This window comes from Tachypleus tridentatus, chromosome 13 (genome assembly GCF_004210375.1).
Source record: "Tachypleus tridentatus isolate NWPU-2018 chromosome 13, ASM421037v1, whole genome shotgun sequence".
Lineage (NCBI taxonomy): Eukaryota > Metazoa > Arthropoda > Merostomata > Xiphosura > Limulidae > Tachypleus > Tachypleus tridentatus.
This window is the reverse complement of record NC_134837.1, coordinates 120607238-120631311: the sequence shown is the minus strand read 5'-3', so window position 1 is coordinate 120631311 and position 24074 is coordinate 120607238. Positions and strand designations below refer to the sequence as shown.

At 35.3% G+C, this 24074-nt stretch overlaps 1 protein-coding gene across 1 annotated transcript in view; it reads left to right on the top strand.

Moving 5' to 3' along the window:
* The window catches only part of LOC143238494 (FMRFamide receptor-like), a 35862-nt gene extending 13691 nt beyond the window's left edge, over positions 1 to 22171 (top strand). Inside the window, exon 2 of the mRNA XM_076478780.1 lies at positions 20317 to 22171. Coding sequence (XP_076334895.1) covers positions 20399 to 21700 — 1302 coding nt within the window. The 5' untranslated portion in view covers positions 20317 to 20398 and the 3' untranslated portion in view covers positions 21701 to 22171. The remainder of the gene's footprint in view (positions 1 to 20316) is intronic.
* Positions 22172 to 24074: the final 1903 nt, after the last annotated feature.

Genomic DNA, 24074 nt, shown 5'->3' with positions numbered 1-24074 from the left:
AGATAAGTTATTATTATAAATGCTAATTTACAAACTGTATGTCCAATTATGGGTCAGCGATATGTTCCAGACTTACAAAGATAAAATCCGGTGTTCTTATTGGACTTATTGTTTTAATATTGGTAAATGTTGTGTAATCAATTTATTATTTATTGTTGGACTCCTTGTTTCAATACTGGTAAATGGTGTGCAATCAATTTATTATTTAGTGTTTGACACCTAGTTTTAACACTGGTAAAGGTTGTGCAATCAATTTATTATTTATCGTTGGACTTGTAGTTTTAACACTGGTAAATGTTATGTAATCAATTTATTATTTATTGTTAAACTCCTTGTTTTATTGCGCCAGTGTTTGGTGGTTTTCTGCTTTCTTGGAATGAAAATAAATTAGAGATATGAAGAGCACTGAGGAATACTTAAGCCGAGATAAAGAGAAGAAAAAACAGGAATGACGTAAACAATAGCTTTAAGAAACTAACCTTTCCACTGCAGGCAGAAAATGAAAATGGTTTTCACAAGAGTAAAAATAAGGTTCAAATGTATTTAAAGGTTACACTATATTAACCCTAGAACTATAACAGATATTCATAGGGATCTTTATGGAGTGTTACAACTATTTCTATACGATACAGCCAGTGGATACATAATATTATTGGTTATAGAGCCCAGATTAACATATAGCTAGGATAAAAAAACAACAACACACACTTCAAAATTGCAGTTCTCGTTTGGGTCCCTTCGTATTTTACTTTAAATGATTCGTGAGAGACTAGAATTGATTATAAGTAGGCGAATCAGTGAAAGTGTGATTCATTGTTTTGCTTCCTGTTAGTGCTTCAATTCTGTGAAATGTTTGGATCCTTGTTGGCCAACTCGTCTAATCAGATGAGTGACTTAATAGGCCGTTAAATTATACCAGTAATCGGCCAGTAGATTATACCAGTAAGTTTAAGTTTTAGTTTTGTCGTTTGTCACTAACAAGCAACTTCAGTTTAAAAGTTATTTGTAAGCATAAGACTACGGTGCAGAAGCTTATGGAAGAGATTTATAATCGTTGCTTTGTTTGGAAATCGATGCTCATCAAATACTTTTACGATAACCCGTCTCATAAAGTAACAACACACATATTCAAGCGCCGAACACAGCATATAAAACACATGAGGCTGAGCAAAAGAGAGAAGGAATTAGCTGAACAGAGAAGATTATCAGTTATCCTCTATATTGTAGAGTACCCTGGATCCCCAGTTGGTGTCTTCAAAAACCAGAAAGGAAAACCATATTCGAAAGCATATTGAATCGCCGAACATTCCCACGCCTATGAGACCCAAACCAGAAATTTCTTAAACAAATAGCAACACCTATGAAGAGAAACAGCATTTACTTTTATATTGTAACTATGGATACAGTAAGTTTCCGTTACTTACAAAAATGTTTTTATGTATACATCATACCACTAGTACCAATGTTTGTGTATAAATTATATTACTAGTAACAATATTTATCTATACATCATATCACTAGTAACAATGTTTGTGTATAAATTATATTACTAGTAACAATATTTATCTATACATCATATCACTAGTAACAATGTTTGTGTATAAATTATATTACTAGTAACAATATTTATCTATACATCATATCACTAGTAACAATGCTTAGGTATACATTATACCACTAGTAACAATGTTTATGTATATATTATATCACTAGTAACAATGTTTGTTTATATATTATATCAGTAGTAACAATGTTTACCTATACATTATATCTCTAGTAATAATGCTTATGTATACATTATATCGCTGTCATTAAAGCTTCTATATGCACGATACAACTTTTACTCGCTAACTCTGTGTATTACACTTAGATCCCATGAAGACGGGTCTGCCATTATTATATCTATAACTGAATCTTTTGAAAGTAGTTTTAGAGAAATCGAAGAACGTGCTCAAGATACATTTGTGAAATAAAGAAATCATCAAAATTTATCCAAGGAAATTTATTTAAAACACTCGACTTCACGTAATATGCAGAGAAGTAAAAAGTGAAAGTGAAACTGGAGAGACATATGTACTTAGAAACTTATTTAAAAGAGCAAATGGAAACGAGATTAAAATAAAACAGCACAAGAGACAATCTTTACCTTTGATTAACTTCAGACCACCTTGTACAATGTACATACAATAATAGAACACTTATCTATGTTTAGCTTGAGACCATGTTTTACAGTATAGAATAGGGCAACACGTTCATCTGTGGTTGACTAGAGACCACTTTGTAATGCAATAATACAACACGTTTATTTATGGTTAATTTCTGATCACCTTCTACAACATACATACATTAATACAACATGTTTATCTGTAGTTGACTAGAGACCATCTTGTACAATATACATACAATAAATGAGGAAATTAGCGAAAACCACACAGAAGAGAAGTGATTTATTATGTTACAAATATAAATCAGAGACATACACGCACGTGTGTGTGTACACGCATGTGCGTGCAAACATACATTTCTCTGTGAGTGTGACTGCCATGGCTCCAGGAGGAAAGAACCTACAAACCTGAAATTTTGTACTCATACAAAATGGATCCTGAGGGTGTGCAACTGAGTGTTATTACTTAACCATGTGCATGTGCATCTTTTTATGAGGCAAGATAGCGAAAAATCATATAGGAATGAGCCGTGGCTATCACAGTTTCAATAAAGAAAGAACCTAGAAACCTGAAAATCTGCACCCATACTAAGTGGAACTTGAGGATGTACACCTGGGTACTACTTATCTTATCCACACGTGAACATCTTTTTAATGAAGCAAGATAGCCGGAAAACATAGAAGTGATTCTTTATATGTGACAACTTGTAATATATAGAATATTCAGTGCGTTTTAGTAACAATGTGTTCCAACAGTGGCTTTTATGTCAGGTGACTTAGCAACATAGTATACAGGTTATACATTTATGCTGAAATGGGTTCAGAATACACACATTATTAACATAATAACCCTAGTGAAACCGGATTCTTTCACTAATGTTTAATATATACGATATTGTTGTGAGTGTCTTCCTTTGCACTCGACGATTCTTAAACGCATATTTGCATGAAACCTTAGACACAAATAGATAAGGCTCAGTAAATAACGGTTGGATGAAAAAAAAAAAAAAGAGTAGTAAACTGCTGGAAAACATAAAATTCATATGTACGTATGTAGCTTAAAATGTATTGTCCTTTAAAGGACATAAGGAGCTTTAATAATTTTTTAATTATCTGTTTCTTAATTTAAAAATTGAATAGGGATCGTCAAAAAAGTACAGCAACAAGTTGAATCAAAATGCAAAGATTATCATTTCAAGCTTACGATTATAGACTAAAAAAGTAAACAAACTAAGCTGTAAATAGTGTCTATACTGTTTTCTTAAGCTACAAATTCCTATTTTGACTCCATGTCTATAGTAGTTATCAATTTAATGTATATATACTTTTTGTATTTTAATTCAATTTATGTTAGTTCAATAATAATCCTATAGTGGTAGTTAATAGAGAAGTTTAATAAAAATTAACAAAGTTCCATTTTCAATATAAGGTTTACAACATTGAATCTATCGATACATCTCGGCTTGGTCCATCCTCCAAACTCCGTTTAAATAAAAATAATAAATTCTTAAAGCCAGTCCTTATCATTTATATACTTATGAAGCCTTTTCTGAAACTCACTTAGATTTACTCTCTCCACAACATCCGAAAGTAACGAATTTCAGAGGCTTACCACCTTGTTAGAAATGAAAATGTCTTAGCTGAAGATGACTCCTACCCTGTCAAAATTATGCGTCCCCTAGTCCTACTGTTATCACTGTTAAAATGAAAAAAAGATGATCCATCAACATTATCAGTTCCCTTTACAATTTTAAACACCTCAATTAGACCCCCCAATTCTTCTTTTTTCAAGAGAAAACAGTTTGAGGTATTTTTGTTTCTTCTCGTATGACAACTCCTCCATCACAGGCGCCATTCTAGTTACCTTTCTCAATGTCATTCCTAAGATGATAAATAAGCCCAAGACTGAACCCAATATTCCAAATGTGGCCAAACCAGTAAACTGTACAATGAAGTTATAACATTTTTAGACTTGTAAATTTTTTTACAATCTTCCTTCCAATTTTGTTGTTTTAAGTTTCTGGATATATTGTCCAATTTGAATATATTAACCTAAATATACACACAAACAAAGATTGGGGCGTTGTACAATTTGAACATATCAGCCTAAACAAGGAAAGAAACAAAAAACTGGGCTCGTCGTTTTCGAAGATTCATCAACACAAATATTTTCGTGATGTAAAGTGTTATCTTTTTTTTTTTGCATGAGGTGCCGTATTAAGTTGTTATATACATGTAGAGAACACAGTTTCACACTAATCTTTACCAGCAGTAGAAACCATTTCATCCGCAAGCTACGATCTCAAGATTTTTGTTTTTTGTCAGCCAAGTCACCAAAAGAAACACACTTTTCTATCCCTCGTCAAACCTTTAAGAGTTTGAATCAGACGTCGTTAACTCACCGTGAATGATTTGGTCAACTTCTGTTATTCTGGTATCACCTAAGGACTATCAAACCTGCTTGACACTTCAAGATAGCTGTCAGATGTACTCCAACGTTACACCTCTTGATGTCGCATTTGGTGGTTCACCAGAGTTTGTGTGTAGCTGATCCGTTATCTTGTCGTGGGAAGAAGTAACAGCTTTACCCTTCTATCCATAACTTTTAAATACATACGTATATACTTATCCATATTTCTAAGTTACTTCTTCCTTCTACAAGCATAAGGACACGATATATATATACTCAGGTTTTTATACAGAAAAACATTAAGATAAAACTCAAATATTTTTACATTTCTAGCAATGGCTTCATGATGAAGAAACCAAAATATACTAGTGAAGATGAAACGGTTGACAAAACATTTTATTTAGAAGTTTGAACATTTCAGAATAACTTATTATATCATTAGATGATTATTGCTAAGATTATAATAAGATAACTGTTAATTTGTTTAGTTATCAAGGAAAGTGGTTCAACATATATATATATTACACAATAGCTGAGTTGTGTGTGAAAACTTAGAACAACTGTAGGTCTAAAGAGTTTAGTGAATCATTAAAGGTTTGACAGTCTTTAGCTATAAGTAAACTTTATTTAATGTAGAGTCCAAGGTCTGAAAATCCAGTGGTAATAACAGAAGAATCGTTAAATAAACTATTGTGACCTGTGTATGGGTAGATAAGTGACTGGGTTTAAGTAATGGAAGGTAGGTTGTTCTAAATGTTCACAGACTCTGGTTTGTAAGTGACATGTCGTTTTGCTGATGTACGTGACCTTACAGCCACTACCTCTATATTTATATATGATCCATGGATGTAGTTTGGGTACTTGATATTTGTACTAAAATAGTTGTTTGATGCAGAGGCTAGGCTTGTATATTATTCTAAGCTGAAATTGAGAGTAGGAGTTTTTTTTCATTTGGGGAAGGGAGTTGTTTTTTTAACAGGTAGCTCATTAAAGTGAGAGGGATAATGAGGGGAACTTTGTGGACAGTGTGGACACTGGCAGGGGCTGAAATTTGTAGTTTAGGAAATTTTCTAACGAAGATTAAATAAAATTTCTTAAACAACAAATTTAAGAAATTCGGTACGGATAGTGGCTGTAAGGTCACGTACATCAGCAAAACGACATGTCACTTACAAACCAGAGTCTGTGAACATTTAGAACAACCTACCTTCCATTACTTAAACACAGTCACTTATCTACCCGTACACAGGTCACAATAGTTTATTTAACGATTCTTCTGTTATCAGCAATGGATCTTCAGACCTTGGACTTCACATTAAATAAAGTCTACTTATAGCTAAAGACTGTCAAACCTTTAATGATTCACTAAACTCTTTAGACCTACAGTTGTTCTACGTTTTCACACACAACTCAGCTATTGTGCCATATATATATATATATTGTTTTATCGATGCTTTATCCACGTTTATTATCTCTTTGGAACGTAATTTTCAGATTTCGCTTACAATAGAATTAGTTATTCCGAAACGTTCAAACTGGTAAATCAAATATTGAATGTTCTATCAACTGTCTTCATCTTCATTATTATACTTCTTGTTACGCCCTCTAATGGCGCAGCATTAAATCTTTAGACTTCCAATGCTAAGGCCCGGCATGGTCAGATGGTTAAGACCTTCGACTTGTAATATGAAGGTCGCGAGTTAGAATCCCGTCATACTGAACATGCTTGCCCTTTGGGCCGTGGGGGCGTTATAATGTAATAGTCAATCCCACTATTCGTTGGTAAAGGTTATAGCCTAAACGTTGGCGGTGTGTGGTGATGACTAGTTGCCCTCCGTTTAGTCTTAAATTGCTAAATAATGGACCGCTAGCGCAGATAGCCCTCGTGTAGCTTTGCGCGAAATGAAAACAAACAAAAACAATTAGTCTAAAGATAAAATTAGGTTTCGATACCCGTGATGGGCAGCAACAGATAGTTCTTTATGTAGCTTAACAATAATCAAATCATCTTGTTACAACGTTGTCAAGATGTTATTATACTCTTCCATGATCAAAAAGTGCATATCTCAAATATAGTCCATGTCTCAAAAATGCTATATAGATTTCTCATCATTCTTTATACAACCATCAAATTAGACGTATATATTTCTCAACCTTCACTTACTTTTTAGCCACCAAGGTTTGATATAGGATATAAGATGTATTTATTTACGTTAATTTCTTGTTTAAGTACTGTGAGACACATCTTGAATTTCTTCACAAAGACGTTCAATTCCTTCTCAGAATCCTCATGTCGGAGAGAGATTTGTGTAGCTTTGCGCTAAGGCAAACGAGTTATTTCACGTCCCAGTGGTTCGGCGCTAAGTCTCAAGGCTTAAAAAAGCTAAACACTGTTTAGAGCAAATATAAGCAATTATGTATTGTTTATTTCACATCAGTAATTACGGCACATCAGTGGTGATTTGTATTTGAACAGTTTAGTTGTTCACTTATATAATAGCTTGGAAAAAATGCAAATTTTGAATTGCCATAGAAGTCATGAGCACAACTAAAGTCGTGTAATAATAGAGGTCATAAGTACAACTAAAGTCGTGTAATCTTAGGGGTCATAAGCACAACTAAAGTCGTGTAATCATAGAGGTCATAAGCACAACTAAAATTGTTTAAGCATGCAGGTCAAAAATTCAATTAAAAATATGTAAGCAAAATCGTCACAAAAACAATTCAAAACTCGTAAACAGGATGACTTCCAGGCCATAAAAACGTAAAAATATGGTCATAATCTCAGTAAGACGTATTGATTATTGGCTAACTTTAGATTACTCTTCCGTGATTAACATGGAACATGTTTTGTCTGAAAACAACTTAAATGTTTGGATTATGTTCGGTTATAACATTTGTTGCTGGGATGATAATATATTACTAACAATGTTAATAACTAATATATCAGGTCATCCCTTAAGTAATGTCCGATTTTAGTTTCAGAAAGAGAGAGAAAGGATTTTAAACGCTTTTAATGTTATTTAATCAACAGTGTTCCATTATTATTAATTACTTCCTGTCAACAATTCACAAGCTTCTGAATTCCACTTCTATAAAATTCTTGGGGTTTGAAGGAAAAGAATGCAGAGAGAGTAGTTTTAACATCTTCATGTGTTCCAATCTCTTTTCCTTCAAGATAGTTCTGCAAACTTCGGAATAGATGATAATCAGATGAGACAAGGTCTGGAAAATAAGGAGGATAAAGTTTTTCCCAGTCTAGCTCTTCCATTTTTGCAGATGTGATCCTTGCTGTATGGTACCGTGCATTATCCTGATGCAACGCAACACCTTTACGTTTGATCGAAGCAGATCCCTTTTCTTTCAGTGCAACATTCAAGCGCTCTAACTGTTGGCAATAGAAGTCTGATGTAACATTGAGTGGCAGCAACTCAAAGTGTATCACACAACAATATCCCACCAAACGCTTAACAAGACTTTCCTAGGGTAGAGGTCCATTTTGGGGGTTGCCTTAGCCTGTTTACCTGCACTGAGCCATTGTCTGCGGCACTTAACATTTTTATAATATATCCATTTTTTACCTCCAGTCGGTAACCTGTCCAAAAAAAGGTGAGTTACGTTCACGAGAGTGCAGAGAAGTGCAAATGTCCACTCTTGTTCTAAGGTTAGCTTCTGTCAAATCATGGGAGACCCATTTTCCAAGTTTTGACACCTTTCCAAGCTGTTGCAGATGACGGTAAACTGATGGATTGGGTTGAATTAAGCTTCTGTGCTAGTTCTTTAACTGTTACAGCTCAATCTTTATCAAGTGTAGCTGGCAACAAGTCATCATTAAACTCAACAGGACAACCTGAACGTGGCGCATCACTTAAACTATAGTCACCTGATCTGAACTTCTGAAACCACCTTCGACATTTTCTTTCATTGAGAGACTCCGCACCATAAACACCTTGAATGTTTCGTGTAGTTTTAGCTGCACTATTGCCTTTTTTAAACTCATAAAGCATTATGTGCCTAATAATTTACTCAGACACATCCATCTTCATAAAGGTTTATTTGATTAATGATATGAAAAAGTGGAGTTGGGTTAGTATCTTTTACTTGTCTAAACATTTTTATACACGTCCTACTACATATTTTAGTCATTAAAGCCTTCTACAAAGACAGAAATAATGATGCACTTTCCGTATTGAATTTTGGAATATTACTTATGGAATGACCTGATATATTATACATAACTAACAATGTTGTGCTAGTGTGCAACTTTTAATGGTTTTAGCTCACTCACGTTTAAGACGCTCATTAGTGGCTGCGAAAGTGACTTTAATGAAATCTTTTTAGAAAATAATAATTGTCTTTTGTGTTATCGTCTGATTCCTAAACCTAAGTAGCGACGGTCCACCGGTGGTTAGTACTTGGGAGGGTGACCACCTGCGAAGACTGTGTGATGATGACATTTTTATTAATGACGGCCCGGCCTCACCAGGTGAATTAAGGCGTTCGATTCGTAATCTATTCGAATCCCTATCGCATCAAAGATGAGGGCGTCATAATGTTACGATCAATCCCACTATTCGTTGGTAAAAGAGTAGCCCAAGAGTTGGCGGTTAGTGGTGATCACTAGCTGTTTTTCCTCTTGTCTTACACTGCTAAATTAGGGACGGCTAACGCAGATAGCTCTCGTGTAGCTTTGTGCGAAATTCAAAAACAAACAAACCCTCTAGTCGTACACTATTAAATTAGGGATGGCTAGCGCAGATAGCTCTCGTGTAGCTTTGTGCGAAATTAAAAAAAAAAAAAACAAACAAACAAACCCTCTAGTCGTACACTACTAAATTAGGGACGGCTAACGCAGATAGCTCTCGTGTAGCTTTGCGCAAAATTCAAAACAAACCTTTCTGTTCTTTCTGCTTAACCTTTAGTTGAATGGTTAGTCCTTAGACTTGGTTTTATAATACGGAACTCTATTCTCAACGTAATGAAAACAATATCTTAAAAGATTAAAAATAATTACTTCATTCGAAGTAATTACGAACAGTCCTTTTAGAAAATATGTTTTGTTCGATTCTATAATCCAAATTATTCCAAAGATTTTTTATATTTTTATTAGAAACACCATAAATACAATTATATCAAATTCCGTTTCTGTTTTGTTTTTTTTCAGGTTAGCAAACTATCATTTATTTTCATTAGACATTTTTTTTTTATTTTAACGCAAGCACGAGGTTTTTCTGAAGGCATTTCTTGTGAACATATCGCTACAAAAATTCTCTACCAATATTTTAATTGTTTTCTATGTTATATCATACAACAAATGTGACATCAGGACGTTTAAAAGTTCGTCGAAGGGAAACGAAACATTGTCACCGCAGGTCATTGAACGTTTTGTTCCAGTCGTTTACAATCACGCGCTATAGGAAAACTGTGTAAAATTCTCGGTATGTGAAGAAAACATTGCGTTCTTTGAGCGGTTGTTAGTAAATATCAAGAAGGTATAAAAACTGGAAAACTTCAAAGATACAGTTACTTGAATCACAGAAAGTCGCGATGGAAACTGGGAAGGTTCCTTCTTCTACGTTCATCTTGACGTCAGAGCACGTGCGTCTAACTTTATTAAAAAGTAGGGGGGTAAGGATAAAGAAGCGAGCGAACAAGTTGAAACCATTTTACGCCACAAATATTCAAAACGAGGTGGCACGTGCTCCTCCTCTTTCCCTCTAGTGAGACGTTTACAAGTTAGATATCCTTAGGTTTCAGGTATGGCTGTTCCAATTTTTGAAATCTGACCAGAGAGAAGGGAAGCCAGTCAGCAGTACTTGATCCAATGTAGGTGTTGACCGGCTCTTTAAAGCAAATGACGAAAACTGACTGTCACGTTTATAATACGTTCATAGCTAAAAGTGTGAAGCATGTTTATCTTTCTACGTCTTGAACTTCGGTTTTTTTTCCACACTCCATAACCGCTAGGTCACGACCTGCCCAAACAGCATGTGGAGATGTTTGATATTATTTTTTATTAAAAAGTATCTCAAATAATGAAATAACATGATATTAAAAGTAAGCTAGCTATATACCCGTATATATATATATTGAGAGAGAGAAGTCGGAATAGAATAAAAACAGTAACCTGCGAATTGTTTACGACAATCATATATAACAAACATTTCTACAATGATTATAATGCATTGAACCACCATTTAGATACCTTTAATATTAACAATATCGTCTACCATAATCTCAGGAATATCAACACCTTAAACCAAAAAATGCAAAACACATTTCATAAATCTACTATTAAGTGAAACAATAAACAAAATAACATTAAAAATATTTTAAACGCTGTATCCAATAATATTTAATATTTTACAAATCATGAAGTTTGACGAATGTCCTTTTTAATTATTTTGCTTTGGAAATTTCCTTAAATGGGATTGTTTTCGGTCACCTGTTACACTCCCACAACTGCAAAGTAGTGTGTTGTCGGTTGGTCTTCCCTAAGGAACACTATCCGGTATCCTGCGGAAGTACATCTAGTAATAACGACACGCATGAGTACAGACACTAAAACAGACGATTCGAAGACAACGCCCTCTAGTTGTTTTCTTGTTCTTGTTGCTTTTGTAATTAGGTGCAACATTTCACAAAGGGCTATCAAAACCCGTTTAAAAGCGTTGGAAGTCCGCAGACATGCCGCTGTGCCACTAGGGGAATATAGATTGTAATACATAAACTGTTACTCCTATACTCTACAAGGAATATTAACATTATTGGCTTTATTGAAGATAAAAATTAAGAATAAAAGCAAAATAAATACTTTAATTTACAAGTTAGTCGCTGTATTTCGGTTTCGTTTTGTTTTCTTGTGTTGTAATTCTTCAAATTATTTAATTATATTCAAGTCTTTTCGTGGGTTAACAGTGAATTTAACGGCGAGTATCTAGGTTATCATTCTTCGAGATAGGCGAGTGCAGATAGCCGATAGTTACAATAAAAACTATGTTCAAATTATGTAACATACTCACAAAACAAGAACGAAAATTAATCCAGTTTTACACATCGATATCGTGTGGCTTCCTCGAAGTTTTGTTCTGTTATTTTTAGTAAAGGTTTCCAACATGGGTAGCAAAACCACTTATGAAAAAGAGAAAACGAACGACGTGGTTACAGAGCGTTTAAAACGGGATATAATTAAGTAAGAATTATAAATGGGCATCACTCATGAAGACTTTGTTTTCAAATTTGTGTTTTAGTCCGAGACTATTTACAAATAAAAGCTCCAGTAAGCATGCGCCTAACCCTTCGTCACTTATGACGTTATGGTTCACAGAAGTTGCATATTTACCCTAAAGGAAAAAACGTTTTTCATGTTGAGGATCGATAGGAAAAAAGCGAATGGATGGTTTGCTTGTTTTTGAATTTCGCACAAAGCTACTCGAGGGCTATCTGTGCTAGCCCTCCCTAATTTAGCAGTATAAGATTAGAGGGAAGGCAGCTAGTCATCACCACCCACCGCCAACTCTTGGGCTACTCTTTTACCAACGAATAGTGGGATTGACCGCCACATTATAACGCCCCCATGTCTAAAAGGGCGAGCATATTTGGCGCGATGGGGATGCGAACCCACGACCCTCAGATTACGAGTCGCATGCCTTAACGCGCTTGGCCATGCCGGGCCACAAGCGAATGGAAAGGTGGGTTTTCTTTTTCTTCCTTACATAATGGCCAACTAGAGCACATGGTTCCTAATATTCGCGCCATCTGTTTCTTTAAACGATTTCACAAAGTTCCTATTTCTTGTGCTATTCAGCGACTTAAGTACATGTCAGAATGATTTGTTGTCGTGATGACGTTTCCACTCTGTATATTACATATAGCAGAACATTCTATGATCTAAATATCCTTGCTAGCAAGCCAGCGATGCACCTGACAAAACGCACGTAGGCATTTCAGATTAACCACAAGGGGTAAATGAGCGGAAGGGCGTTCTTATATATTTTATCTCAACAACATTTATTATATTCACGTAGATCCACATACTTCTTGAATACCACATGTGCTTCCAGGCTATACGTATCCGGTCAAAACGAAGTAAGGCTCTGTTTAGATATAGGATGAAGTCCATAGCATACCAACAAAACTGTGTATGTATGTGGCCATGTTAATTCAGACTCCAACGTCGTGTTTAAGATAAACTGAATCATGCACAATCTTGCTGTAAACACACAGAGCCTTGTTGCTTGTGCACCTTTGTGTGTGTGTTTTAGCTTATCTGAAATATGAGTTTATTTTTGATATGTTCTTTCACTGGACATTGTCAGCCTTAATCAGTTACAGGTTTAAATGTGAAACAAGCGCAGTACGATAAGTCGAACCTAAAATAACCCGAACTGAAATCAGATCTAGTGGTGCTTTGTTGGAACGTCACGGTTATTTGAGATGTAAAATGTATGTAAACAAAGATATCTACAGTCCACACCACTCCATGATCAGAGATCAAAGTCTGAGTAAATTTTGTCACTTCTGACACCAACTGTATTTGTTTGTAAAAATCTGTTTCGTCCAGAACGGTATTTGAAAGTAGAGCTTTCTGAAACACAGAAATATCAGTTGTTTGGTTATATTGACTGATCTAATCGTTTCATGATCCAATGTCTTCTGCATTGTTAACACAAAAACAGTTGACGAAAGAAACGTTTCCAAACATTCATGTTTGTTTTCCAAGTTTACTATTAGTTGAGGACTAATATAGAGTGAATGCTTAACAAAACATTCTCGCTTCCCTCCAACTGCAGCCTAATGGTAAGATTGAGGGTTTATCTTTGTGCGAAATTCAAAGAAACAAACAAACTTATATGTTTCTTTATTAAAGATATCTCTAAGCATCTATTGCTGTTATGAGTTTAGTTTAAAGATATCACTTTATTAAAGATATCACTAAGCATCTATTGTTGTTATGAGTTTAGTTTAAAGATATCACTTTATTAAAGAAATATCTAAGCATCTATTGTTGTTTTGAGTTTAGTTTAAAGATATCACTTTATTAAAGATATCTCTAAGCATCTGTTGTTTTTTTGAGTTTAGTAATGTCTCTTCCATCACTTTATTGTTTGTCTGTACGTGTAATCAGTAACTTTGTAGACAATTCTTTTGTTGAACCCAGTTTTGTTTATCACATGGTTCCATGTGCGCGTAGAGATGATGGAATAATTCAATACGAAACCCAAAGTTGTACACTTTTCTATTCTCTTAGAATAAAAACGAAACATAAACTAATACAATATCCGTTTTGTGCGAATATTATATGGAAGAAAATAAAATTCGTTTTTTTAACAGATGGTCAGATTTTTTTAAAATAACATTACAGATATTTCCAAATAAAAATGGTGCATTATAAAACAATTTATAAAACAAGCTTGAAGAAAAAAATTAAATTTACTTGTTTATTAAGGTTGAAAGGAGAAAAATGTGAATGCCTTGATGGAACAAATTAAATATATGGTAGTATTCAATGAAGTTAGTTAGTTAGGTGGTTAGTAAAACGAAAGCCTACTAATTTTTACTCATCTGTATGCTCTGAGAAACGTGGTTGTTTTTTGTTTGTTTTGAATTTTGCGCAAAGCTACACAAGGGCTATTTGGTCTAGCCGTCCATAATTTAGCAGAGTAAGACTAGAGTGAAAGATGCTAGTCATCACCACCCACCGCCAACTCTTCGGCTACTCTTTTACCCACGAATAGTGGGATTGATAGTCACATTATAACAGCTCCACCGCTGAAATGACGAGCATATTTAGTGTGACGGGGATTCGAACCTGCGACCCTCAGATTACGAGTCGAGTGCCTTAACCACCTGGCCATGCTGGGCCGTGAAATGTGATATTAGTTTTTATATTAAATATACCGACCTTCCATTTTCCATATTTCTCAAAGGACAATTAATGGATGTCTTTCAGAGAGGCAGAGCGTAGGCTAAAGACAAGCCCTTCAGGAATGTGTATTCCAGAATTTGTGTTTCAGGTCCTGTCACTGTAAGAATGCTCCTCACAGTATAGCCTTCTGAGCCCATTATAAGAACTATATAATAATAAATTGAAAACTATGAATTGCTATGTGCAGGTAGCCCTGGTATATTTTTTGTGCAAAAATTATTTAACAAATATAATCCTAATCCTGCCCCGAAACCCATCTCCGAACACATTTGTTCCTTTAGCCATGAGGGCGCTATTATGTAACAGTTAATCCAACTATTTGTTGGTAAAAAGTAGTCCAATGAATTAAACTAACTATTATCTTTCTTCTGTTTTGTCCATCACTTGAAAATTAGGGACGGCTAGCGCAGATAGCTCTCGGGTAAATTTGTGAGAAATTAAAAAGAAGCTTTCTCGAAACAAATAAATAATTATTCTTGTAATCTCTATGTCGTTTTTACCAGTATTACGTATCCAGCTAACCGTTGTATAAACAGCTCAACTTCACATGTTTACTGTTTAGACCTTTATCGTGCGCTATAGTTGTCCTTTATATCATACAATCCAACGCACCCGTGCTCAGTGACGAGAACATTTTAAGATCATCTATCAACGTAAGACTCCCGGTCACGAAAAACCGACCCTCTAGACCAGGGGTGTGCAACATTTTTCGTCGGTGGGCCATATAACCAACTTCATCAATCAAGCGGGGCCACTTAAAAAACAAGCTTATTCGTGTACATGCACAATAAATTAAAAAAAATTCTCAAAATGCAAGCAATAATATTTTATATTTTGCATGAGTGATCATTTTAGTGCGACACTTGAAATTTAGAGTCCTTGCAGAGCTTGTCAATATCAGCTTTGACAGAAGTGGTTGCCACTCTTAACTGACTGGTCAAATGTTCATCAGTCAGCTGACTTCTACATTTGGTTTTGATGAGCTTCATTTTGGAGAAAAATTGCTCACAGCAGTAGGTGCTACCAAAAAGGGAGGCAATTCTTTGTGCATGACGGGACAAATTGGGAAACTTTTCACGTACACAGAGTTTGTAAAAGTCTAGCAAACTGTTTTCAGAGAATTTCCTTTTAGTGTCCATGTCAGCCTGCAGTTCAACGAGTTCCATTTGGCAATCATCAGGACTGTCTTCCACTGCCAAATTAAAAGGTTGAGCGAACAATTTCAATCTAATTTCAGTTTGTCTGAAATCTGGAAATCTGTTTGCAAACTCATCACGCAGCTTTTGTACACTGGTTCCATATTTGGTGCAATCCAGATTAGGAAATTCCAGTTTCCTGGTTGCAAGACATGTAAAATGGGTCAATATGGCTCTTCTCAACTGAACCTGGAAAAGTTCCAATTTCTTCTCAAAACCACAAATATGCTCAAACAACTTATTCACAAGTTGACTTTTCCTTGTAGTTTTAAGTTTAAATCAGACAGATGCTGTGTAATGTCTGTGAGGAATGCTAAGTCATTCAGCCAGTTCTCATTGCTCAAGAAGTCCACATTCTGACGTTTGCTCTCCATGAAGAACTTAATCTCCTCTCGCAGATTCCAGAATCTCTTCAAAGTAGCAGCTCTACTATGCCAACGTACAGCAGAGAAGTACAAAACATCTGAATACTCACTGTCCAGCTCATCTAAAAAGTTTTAAATTGTCGATGATTTAATCCTCGTGTTCGAATATAATTTACGCATTGGACGACATTTTTCATGACTTCTGCAAAATCCAGAACTTTGGTGCACAAGCTCTCTTGGTGAATAATGCAATGGCTTACAACTACGTCTTGTGCTCCAATTGCAGTTAGAAATTTCTTGGTGAATCCATTTGTCCTACCTGTCATGGAAGGAGCACCATCTGTTGTAACACCACATAATTTATAAGGATTCAGTTCAAACTTTTCTACAACCTTAAGCACTTGTTCACAAATATCCTGTCCTGTGGTTGTGGAGGAAAGGCTTGCCATATCTAAAACTCTTCGAAAACATCAAAGCCTGCAGTAACAGCTCTGATGAAAATGACAAGTTGGGATGTGTCATTGATATCAGTGCTTTCATCCAAAGCCAGACTGAAAGCTTCACACGAATTCAATCTCTCTTTCAAAGTTTCTTTGATGTCCTCTGAAAGATCTTTTGTCCTGCGTGAGACAGTAAAGCGGGAAAGGCTAGTTTGCTCCACCAAATATTTTTTCTCTGGACATGCATATTCTGTGAATATTGTTAAACAATTTTTAATAAATTCTCCATCACTGAAAGGCTTTCCTTTTCTGCCATACATTCACAAAGCTTAAAACTCAGTTTTGTCACCAGTTCTGAATTTTCTTGAAAGTGGTAAAACACCTTGTTGCTTTTCAATGGATGTTTTAAATGTTCAATTTTGTCCTTTCGTGCCTGACCAACAATTTCATCAAACTGGGAGGAGTGCTTAGTTGCGTAATGTCGCTTAATATTGTACTCTTTCATGACTGCAATTGTAGTTTGACAGACGAGGCAGACAACACATTGATTATATGGGACAACAAGATATTTTGTGCACCATTCGCTGTTGAATAACCTTCCCTCATCATCAATTTTTCGTTTCTTAACTGCTGACATTTTACTAGCCCTGAAATCAAAACAAAATTATTCTCACGAAAATAGCAAAGTAGAAAAAAACATAGAATTTATTTACACATGGAACCTCTTATGGACAGAAACACATGTTTCTAAATTGGCATCCGATCATAGCCTTCCGGTACTTAAATTAATTGAGAATAGCAAAATACAGTGTGACCTCGCCTATTCGCGGTTCGCCATTCGCGGCCCCGCATATTCGCGGGTTATGCGCGAACTGCGTTTTTGTAAGTCACAGAGACTGAAAGGGCTTTTCGAGGAGATTTCTGTTGTATTTACTCAATCAGGCCGTTTTATCAATTGTCGTCTTCACCAAACAAGATTGGACTGCTATTGGCTGACTGCCTCAGCTTCCCCAACAACGCAAACGGCAAAGCACAGCCCGGTAACGCACGGTACAATTTAGTGAAATACATAACAGTATGCAATATTGCTACATTATTACTGCATCAATGAGTATAAGTATCATTAGTGTTTGGGAAGCATTTCATATAGTATATAATCGCATACATATACGTTTTAAAACTGCATCCAATATTCGCGGTTTTCGCTATTCGCGGGAGGGTAAAGAACGTAACCCCGCGAATAACGAATCACACTGTACATAGAATCAGATGCATCTGAAAGCAAAAATTTTAATAAATTCAGTAAAGTCACAACAATATGCTAAATAATAATCAATTTACCTTCAATCTCTTGTAGTAACTGTAAAAGGTAATAAAATTTTCACCAATAATGAATGACGGACAGCAGAGGTTAGGGAAAATTGTCGCCAGCGGGCGAAGGCGAGGTTCAGGACATGACGTTGAGTCGTAGACAATAGTGCTAGTGCACGTCACCTATTCATGCCCTAAGGAGGCCGACCAATCGAATTCGGCCTGCTCCTCTCTAGCAAAGATAATTTTAGAAGTTTGTCGAGTCGAAGCCTGGGAATCCCGTAGGATCGATGCTTTTAAAAATATTCCATTTGCGTTGGATTACAGATCAGGCCACATGGTTAGATTACAACAACTAGGGCCACACTAAATGGCTTGGCGGGCCGGGTTGTGGCCCGCGGGCCGCCTGTTGCACACCCCTGCTCTAGACGTTGCGACAAATTTTGAAATATTATATCCCAGAAGGCGCTTATTGGTAGAAATAAACTACGTGACTCCTATTCGGAATATTTTTTTCACATTTGAACTCTATTAAGTATGAAAAACGATATAGCTGTATATAGCGGTAATGGGTTTTAGAAGTTTCAGCGTTTCCATATTTTCTGAAATCAGTATCATACACCTTGTTTTCTTCTAATCTGATTATATTTTGATCTCTCAGGTCACTTGTCCTTCTCTTTAGTCTTCAACATCATTTTTTGGCTTCCGGTTAATATGATTCACTTTATTCAAACATAATACAAATGTAAAACAACATCTAAAACCACCACAGTCTCCTTTCTTTCTATGTTTATGTTCCTGTCAAGACATTCTACATATTTTACCTATAAGTATAGTTTTTAATCACAAGAAGAAGCTATTTGAAATTGTATTATTAGGTTAACGTTATGTAGTCTGGCACCTCCAATCAGTTTATTGACTCTGATGTATTTTACTAAATTTGTTGCGGTTTTTCGCAACCAGGAGTCTTGAATTATTTTATGGACTCTAACGCCTGTAAGTGACACACAGTGTCTCCTGTAGGTTGTTTTGGCCGCACGTGGGTCTGGATATATTTATACATGTTAAGGATTTCTTTTATTCTTCAACAGAGGTTAATTTGAAAACAGAATGTGTGACGTAAATATTCAGTCATTAAACAGTTGGTTCCCTGTATAATATTGAATAACGAATTCAACGAAATATCATACCATTATTAATATACCAAAATTAATTTACCTAATTGTATGGTCAAGTAAAACGGACTCAACACCCCGTGAAAACAGATAAATGTTTTGTTGCCTGTATAAGATAGAATGATTAGGTTTAAACATGTTATTATGGTAAGTTTAAAATGTTGTTATGGTAAGCTAATTAAGTTTAAACATGTTAGTATGGTAAGCTAATTAAGTATAAACATGTTAGTATGGTAAGCTAATTAAGTTAAAAGATGTTAGTACGGTAAATTTAAAATGTTAGTATGGTAAACTAATTAAATTTAAACACGTTTATATGGTAAATTTAAACATGTTAGTATGGTAAGCTAATTAAGTTTAAACATGTTAGTATGGTAAGCTAATTAAGTATAAACATGTTAGTATGGTAAGTTAATTAAGTTAAAACATGTTAGTACGGTAAATTTAAAATGTTAGTATGGTAACCTAATTAAGTTTAAACATGATAGTATGGTAAATTAAACACGTTAATACGGTAAGCTAATTAGGTTTAAACATGTTAGTATGGTAAATTTAAACATGATAGTATGATAAATTTAAACACGTTAATACGGTAAGCTAATTAAGTTTAAACATGTTAGTATGGTAAGTTAATCAAGTTTAAACATGTTAATCAACAGCACATAACCCTAAAGGTAGTATTGTCTGATAGATTACTAGTGGTTCACTGTAAATTACGGCTCCAAAGTGCTAAGAACACTGTGACTGGTCTCGAACCGTGGTTTTCAGATATGTAACTACGACTACCTGTAGTAAACTTAACTTTAATGAATTTCTGTTTCTCAATGAAATTAAACATTTGGAGCAGCACAAATACTAGCGAAGTTGTTTTTGATAGTTTACTAGTCTATAAGACTTTTCTACTAGATCGAAATACAAAGAAATTAATTCACTATTAAAATACCGGGATGATAATGAAATTAAATTCTGTTTTAACGCCTCCAGTGTACGTCTACTCTGGTAAGTGTACGAATTTACAGCGATAAGATCTTGGGTTTGATTCTTCGTTATTTATACACACATATAGTAGATAATCCAGTAAAACGAGCATGCCAAAGAGGGACTTGACTTTTTTCTGCGGTTAGCTTTAGAGGCTATTACTTTTAAGAAATTCGAAAACGAAACTCAAATTGAAAGTATACGAAGCCTGATCTTATGTTTCTATGGTTTCAGAAACCATTTAAATTTTGGGTCCAGTGAGTACTTAAACATTTTTCTTTATTTTTTACTTTTTATTTCACTCTTATTATTTGTTTCTATTCTCATTTTCTTTTTATGATTTTTTTAGATGGCGCAGCAAGTCCTCAAAATACAAATGACGACTTTCTTGGATTAGCTTCCTGTTTTTAAAGGTTGTCTAATTCCTCAGGATGGCTGAACTCAACTCCTGGAACTGTAATACTACACTCAAGAACTCAGATTTCTTTTTAACATCAGCAAGTGACTGTCATTTTCTTTTGCGACCAAATATTGAAAACGTAACTATACCTAAGATGGCGGATCCTAGTCTTGTGTATGTACGGTTTCGGGACCTCAGTCGGTTTTGGATTCAGCGAGTGTTTGTGCCAATTATCTCTTTTATTGGTATCGTAGGAAACCTACTGACCATTGTCATTATGACCCGACGGCAAATGCGTTCCTCAACTAACAACTATCTAGCTGCGTTGGCTGTTTTTGACATGCTGTACTTGTTCTGTATATTCATTCTGTCCATTGCTCACTACCCTGGCCTTACCGATCCCCACTACATCAATTATTGGCGACTATGGCCATTTGCTTTGCTGCTGACCGACGCTTGTAGCAACACTTCAGTGTGGTTAACTGTAACATTCACGGTCGAGAGATACTTCGCAGTATGTCATCCAATCAAAAGGAGGGTATACTGCACCGTGTCACGTGCCCAAAAAGTGGTTATTATTGTGGCTCTCATTTGCTGCTGCTTGACCCTTCCAACACCGTTTGAATGGACTATCATAGAAGTTTCTGATCCTCTTACCAATAAGACCTCGGTACAGCCAACTTTCTCTGAATTTGGAATGAATGTGCTTTATAAAAACATATACTACTGGCTCTGTGTATTTGTATTCGTTTTTATACCTCTGATTCTTCTGACTATTTTCAACTCCTTCTTGGTCAGATCTGTACACGCCTCCAGTATAAAGCGTAACACGATGACCAGACGTCGAAACAACAGAGACTCTACTCATCAGGAAAGTAAGATAACCATTATGCTGATTGCTGTTGTCGTACTGTTCATGGTCTGCCAGATACCCACAGCTGTCCTCTTGGTCTACACCAATTTTCATCCCCAAAACGCTATCACTCGTGGACTAGGAAACATATTCAACTTCCTGATGGCCATCAATTCCGCTGGAAATTTTGTTCTCTACTGTCTCTTCAGCCAAAAATATCGGCGAACGTTTCTGCACATATTTTTCCCATGTTTCAAAACCAGGCTGGTCCGGTTACGTATGGACTTTCAGACTACCAGCTACAGCAACGTTGACGAAACCGCAAACATGCCCAGAAACATCAGTATGCGCATGTCTACTCATGTCACAAGCAGCATTAAAAGAGGAATAAACTCTAAAATTGGAAGTTACTGTGGTAAAAAAACATTATCGGAGAAGACGAAGCAACCTTCAATATCAGACCTCAGAAAACCGCCATGATCCGACTGAACGTGTGAACGATTTGTCATACAAAAATCGTAGGAGAAACAATCAAGACAGTATGAAATTCTGTTCTTTTTTCCACCAAAGAAGATGGCATAATGTGTCTGAGAACAAGGAAATCACCCAAGAAGAACGCGGAGAGCAATATGTCCCCCTGAGAAATGGAAAATATACCATTTGCCTGACCAGAACAGATGGGATGCTAAGCCATTGTGTTCATTCTGTCGTTTGAAAAAAATCTCAGCTATGAAAGAAGAAAGACGTTAAGCACAACCAGTTTTAAGTTAAAAGAAGTCCTTTCTAAAGCTGCTACCAGTGATTATATTACCACGTTATAATTAAACATCTGAAGAACACTTTTAATGTTTTCTTAACCATGTTGCTAAAAATCTGTTTTCGAAGATTGTTGTTTCTTAAAAGCCCTGATGAAACACGATGGAGCCAACAAAATGAACCATTTTAACTCAATTCTGTGTCAATTATTTGGTAAAAATAATTCCAAGTCCAGTTTACATAATTAAAAGTAATTCGTTTATTTATTCAGATTAGACTGCTTTCACTTTGACACAAGATTAGGCCTAAGTTTAAAAACAAACTTTCAATATAAACTGTGATACTAATGTTGACTACTCTTAGTTTACAAATAAACGTACATAATGTCTTTGCCAATAAACGTGATAATTCTCACTGCGAACACTTAACTGAATTATTCAACCATTTACTTGTTAACTCAATACTTCACTAGAACTCGTATTGATATTATTTTCTTATTTCTGCATTCTTCACGAAACTTACATATGATAACTTCATTAGCTCCATCCAGTAAATATCGAAATGAAAACATTTCAATACTGCCTCTTCTTAGATTGTGAAGTCTAAAAAGCATTACTAATATAAAAATAAAACAGTATACTAATCTCTTCATCCACTGAATCTTTTTAGTAAGTTATGTTGGTCTTTTGATCTTTATTGTCCCTATGTTGGTAACCAACAGAAATGTTGCCAGGTGCTCAAAAGATTCGGAGCTCTTCTCTATAAGTGCAGAACTTTTTGACGTTTCAGTGTGATATCGATTATGGTTTTCTATTCTGATCTTTCAAGACACCAACTGGGAATTTGAGGAACTATCAAGTAGACGCTTCTGGTGACCAAGCAAATTCTTTGATGGTTCTGTCCACGGCGATTCTATTGAATTTTTCTTAATAGAAATCCTCTCTCAAACATCACTGATGGTTTGCCTATATCTTTATGCACTTCTATTAACATCTCAAACTAGCAGTGAAAGATATTGATCCACGTTTTCTAACGTTAATCCACAAAAATAGCCAACTGTTTACAAGTTCACAGTTGTATCTCTCTTCCTTAGATCTTCTAGTGGTATGGTCTCTACGTTACAAAGAGTTGGAGTGTCTATGAAACTTCTTTGAATCAGTCTTGTTTGTGGAAGTACTAGGTCTACTAGTCGTTATCCAAGTCCAAGTGTAGCCATTATTTCTCTCCACTAGCATCTTCCCATTCCTAACATAACAATCCTTCTTGTAGGCATGATAAATCTCGCATCTTCTGTTTGAACATCTGTCAGTTGAGTGTTGGTCCAACTTGGATCTTCGTCACTATTACCGATATTATGTCCAAGACAATGATAAAACTACACCCCTGAAGTTTCTAGAACCATCTTTTTATCTCGCCTTCTGGATTGTGAGAATTTATCAGACCCTTTAGTGCTACATAATCAACCAAGAATATAAATACTTGTCCATAAATATAATAATGGAAATGAGTTATGACTCAAACAATACTTGGTAGTTCATTTCAAGTTGTACAATACCTCTTATAGTAGACAGTCATACACTACTCTCCAAGTTATATCTGTCATAAAAATGCTCTCACTGTAAAACCACTGACTTATATATAAATGAAGTGGATTTTCAAGGGTTGAGTACACCTATAAAAGGAGTTCTGGTTATTTCTTTCTTCAGTTTGTCGATTGGTTGTTTGTAATAATCAGTCAAAACAATTAAGTAGTTTTCAAGTAATATGTGTAGAGAATGAACTATGCCAGAAAGTGATTTTTACAAAACAATGAGAGTCCCAAAAATTATTTTACCTCGAGCACAATATTGCCCAGTATTAAACAGATTCAACTTCAGATGGTTTTGTGGGCATTTCTTCTCTGTTGACTACGTGTCCCAAGAAATATTATTATTTTATTTCTTCAACTTTGTCATTACAACTTTTGAGTAGTTTAGTGATTTCATTCAGTTCTATCATCATATTTTTTATGTACTTGTGTAATCTCATTGTTGTAGTCCATCTGTACACTCCCAGTAACTTCAACGATCTTGTCTTTGTTTAGGTTTATATTTGTGTT